This window comes from Cajanus cajan, chromosome 2 (genome assembly GCF_000230855.2).
Source record: "Cajanus cajan strain Asha chromosome 2, NIPB_CcT2T_4, whole genome shotgun sequence".
NCBI classification, from domain to species: Eukaryota; Viridiplantae; Streptophyta; class Magnoliopsida; order Fabales; family Fabaceae; genus Cajanus; species Cajanus cajan.
The window spans coordinates 21286770-21289783 of NC_138518.1; the positions used below are offsets into that span (position 1 = coordinate 21286770).

Consider the following 3014-nt stretch of genomic DNA (forward strand, 5'->3'; position numbering starts at 1 on the left):
CCACAAAAAATAGAGTAAATAGAAAATCAAACAGAACAACGGCACCTTCAACAAAGAACAAAGTAGAGTAAATAGAAAATCAAACAGAACAACGGCAAGGGATTGAGATTACATAATCATTTATTATTTCCAACAAGGAATAAAGTAGAGCAACAGAAAATAAGACAGCACAATGGCAAGGGATTGGGGGCCAATCCAACAAACAACTATCCAACAATTATCCCCACACCCCTGAGCGAGGTTCTCACTCCCCCCCTTACCTGGATAAGCGGAGTTGAAACTTGGGCAGAGCCTCCTCCTCTGGATTCTCTCTTTCTTCCCTTTCTTTCTTTCTTTCTTTCTCTCTCTCTCTCTCTCTCTCTATCCTCTTTCTCTCTCTAAGATTTCACCTTCTCACTCAGTATAAAATTTTCACCCCCCCTTGGCCCTATTTATAGGCAATCTGACGCACCCGGAACGGCCCGTACTGATTTCGGAATGGCCCGTTCCGGATCCTTCAAACATGGGCAAATTTCTCAACTGGAACGGCCCGTTCCAAAATCGGAACACCCGTTCCCATAAAGCAGAACGACCCGTTCTGAAACCAGAACGGCCCGTTCTCAATCTCAGCAGAACGGCCCGTACTGCTTCTAGAACGGCCCGTTCTCCATACCAGAACGACTCGTTCCAGGCCCGTTCTGGGTCTTTAGAAACAAGCATATTCTTTCTTTTGGAACGGTCCGTTCTGCATTTGGAACGGCCCGTTCCGACACCTAGAAATACCCTTATTCCTTTATTAAAATTACGAAAATGCCATCAATAATTACGAAAATGCCATCTTTTAAAAAAACTGGGTGTTACAATTGATTTCATCTCTTGCTTGCTTCGATTAACTTTATTTTTTAAGCTCCTTTCCTGCATATGAATAACAATTATTTATAATCTTATAAATATAAAATTATAACAAATAAATTTAAACTCAAAATATTTAAGTAATTTTACCTGAAATTTTAAATCACTCCACTTATTATTGATTAACCAATTCCAATCATCAGGAGATACATTTTTTGGCCTTCCCTTCTTTTTGAGATATAGTTGATGTAAATGATAAAGCTTATTTTTGTATTGAGATTGAATTTGCTTCATTGCATATTCCTTAACCTCATCAGATAAACTTAATGCATCCTATGTCACATGAATATTATAAGAGAAACAAAAACAAAACATTATCAAATGAAGTTTAAAAATATAAATTATGTTGAATGAAAGTAATAACCATACTAACCTTCATATGTTTCCACATTTCATCTACATCATCTTTAGCTATTTCACTCCAACTATTAACTTGCAAAGGAGCTTTCTGGCGTATACAAACTTGTGCCTCTGACTTAAAATATTTTGCATGTTTTCCACATATCTTATAAAATGGTGAAGGAAATTGAATGTCAATATTTTTTCCTTTTGCCATAAGCCTTTCTTTTTTCTTTTTAAATTTTGCATTAATTGTATGTCCACGTCCTTTCCTTATGGTATGATCACCTAAAATAAATAAGATAAATTAATAATATTTTATAATAATATTATTTTATTTTTTCCAAAAAAGGTGTCATAAAAGTACCTGAATTAGATTCAACTTATTCTACATTCATAGTTTCTGAGGCATGAGCTGTCCTATTGAGTTGAGACTCATTCACTTGTTTTTCAACGTGTGTAAATGGACCATTAGAGACTCTTTTAGAATTCAATCTCAATGGTCTTATCACCTATCAATTAGAATAATTAATTATAAAAATTAAAGGTAAGTACAAATTACATTATTAAATAAGAAAAAGAGAATGCCATAATCAAATTGATGAATTGTCTGTGCATTTCAAGTATCAATCCAAAATGATAAGATTTGTCTAAAATTAGTGTTCTCTAAGAACTACAAAGTTACTATCCATACAAAGGTTTTTAAAAAATTTTGTATGAGCATATAAGATTATGAGACACTATACTTGGTTGAAAGACTATCATCAATAAACTTGTAAACTATAAATTTTAGGGATTAGTAATATTTGATAGGAAAAGTTTTTCCTAAATGCATATGTTATTGACTTAAATGATTAACAAATTAAATTACTCTAATACAATCTACTATAATTCAATAACAAAATAATGCATATTAGAATTACAATGAAAAAAAAATTCAACACTTGCCTTTCTTTTTCGTGACCCAAAAGTATTTTCAACAGTAAAATCATTATCGTTGTTATCCTCACTAGAAAAATTTGATCCAAGTTCTTCTTCATCTTCAAGTATGTAGTCTTCATCATCCTTTTCAACTTTCTCTTCATCTCTCTTCTTAGAATTTTGAATCAGACCCTTAAAAATGGAGGAGATTTGGGACAACCCAAGAGCCTCTAATCTTGCTCTATTTTCTGCAGTTTTTTGCATCCTCTGCTCCTCGTACTTGGAAGTTTCAAGCTTTGACATTGTTTTTCCCTTCTTCACTACAAACAATAAACCTTTCAATATTAGAAATATTAAGTTTATATTAGCATTTAAGAATCCAATTAGAACAGTAAAAAAAAATCAATCTTTGAAATTATTGATTCTTCTTTTTCCAATTGTACATTATTTTTAATCATATATCACAATCTTTGTTTATCATTTTGTGATAGGGTTTAGTTTAGTTTAATGTCCAGAGAAACTTATTACAACAATCAATGGAAGTGAAATTGCTGATGACCTAATTACAATAATTAAGAGAATTGAATTGTGAAAGAGAGAACAATGATATAAAGAAAATAAAAATACCGTACAATGTTTTTGTTTGCAAAAGGCGAACCAAACTTTCTAGACAAGAGGAAAAAGAGAATAAAGTTGGGAGGTTACCTTAGATTTTTCCACGCTCTTCGTTTTCTGCAACGTTCTTGATAGGAGAGAAAATAAAAAGAAAAGTGGGAGGTTACCTAAAATCTTTTTCTTTCCCGCTTGCTTATCAGTGTGTCTCCTGAAAAATAAGAAAGTGGGAGGTTACTGTGCAGTGTGCC

General features: G+C 32.6%; 1 protein-coding gene across 1 annotated transcript; it reads right to left on the reverse strand.

Annotated features, from left to right (window-relative positions):
• Nucleotides 1-795: 795 nt before the first annotated feature.
• Nucleotides 796-2404, reverse strand: LOC145954820 (uncharacterized). Its single transcript, XM_083069506.1, has 5 exons — nt 2179-2404; nt 1598-1742; nt 1265-1518; nt 982-1164; nt 796-894 (listed from the first exon to the last, which is right to left on the reverse strand). Exons 3-5 carry the CDS (start codon nt 1445-1447, stop codon nt 796-798), a joined length of 465 nt encoding a protein of 154 aa, XP_082925632.1. The 5' UTR covers nt 1448-1518; nt 1598-1742; nt 2179-2404.
• Between the last annotated feature and the right edge of the window lie 610 nt (nt 2405-3014).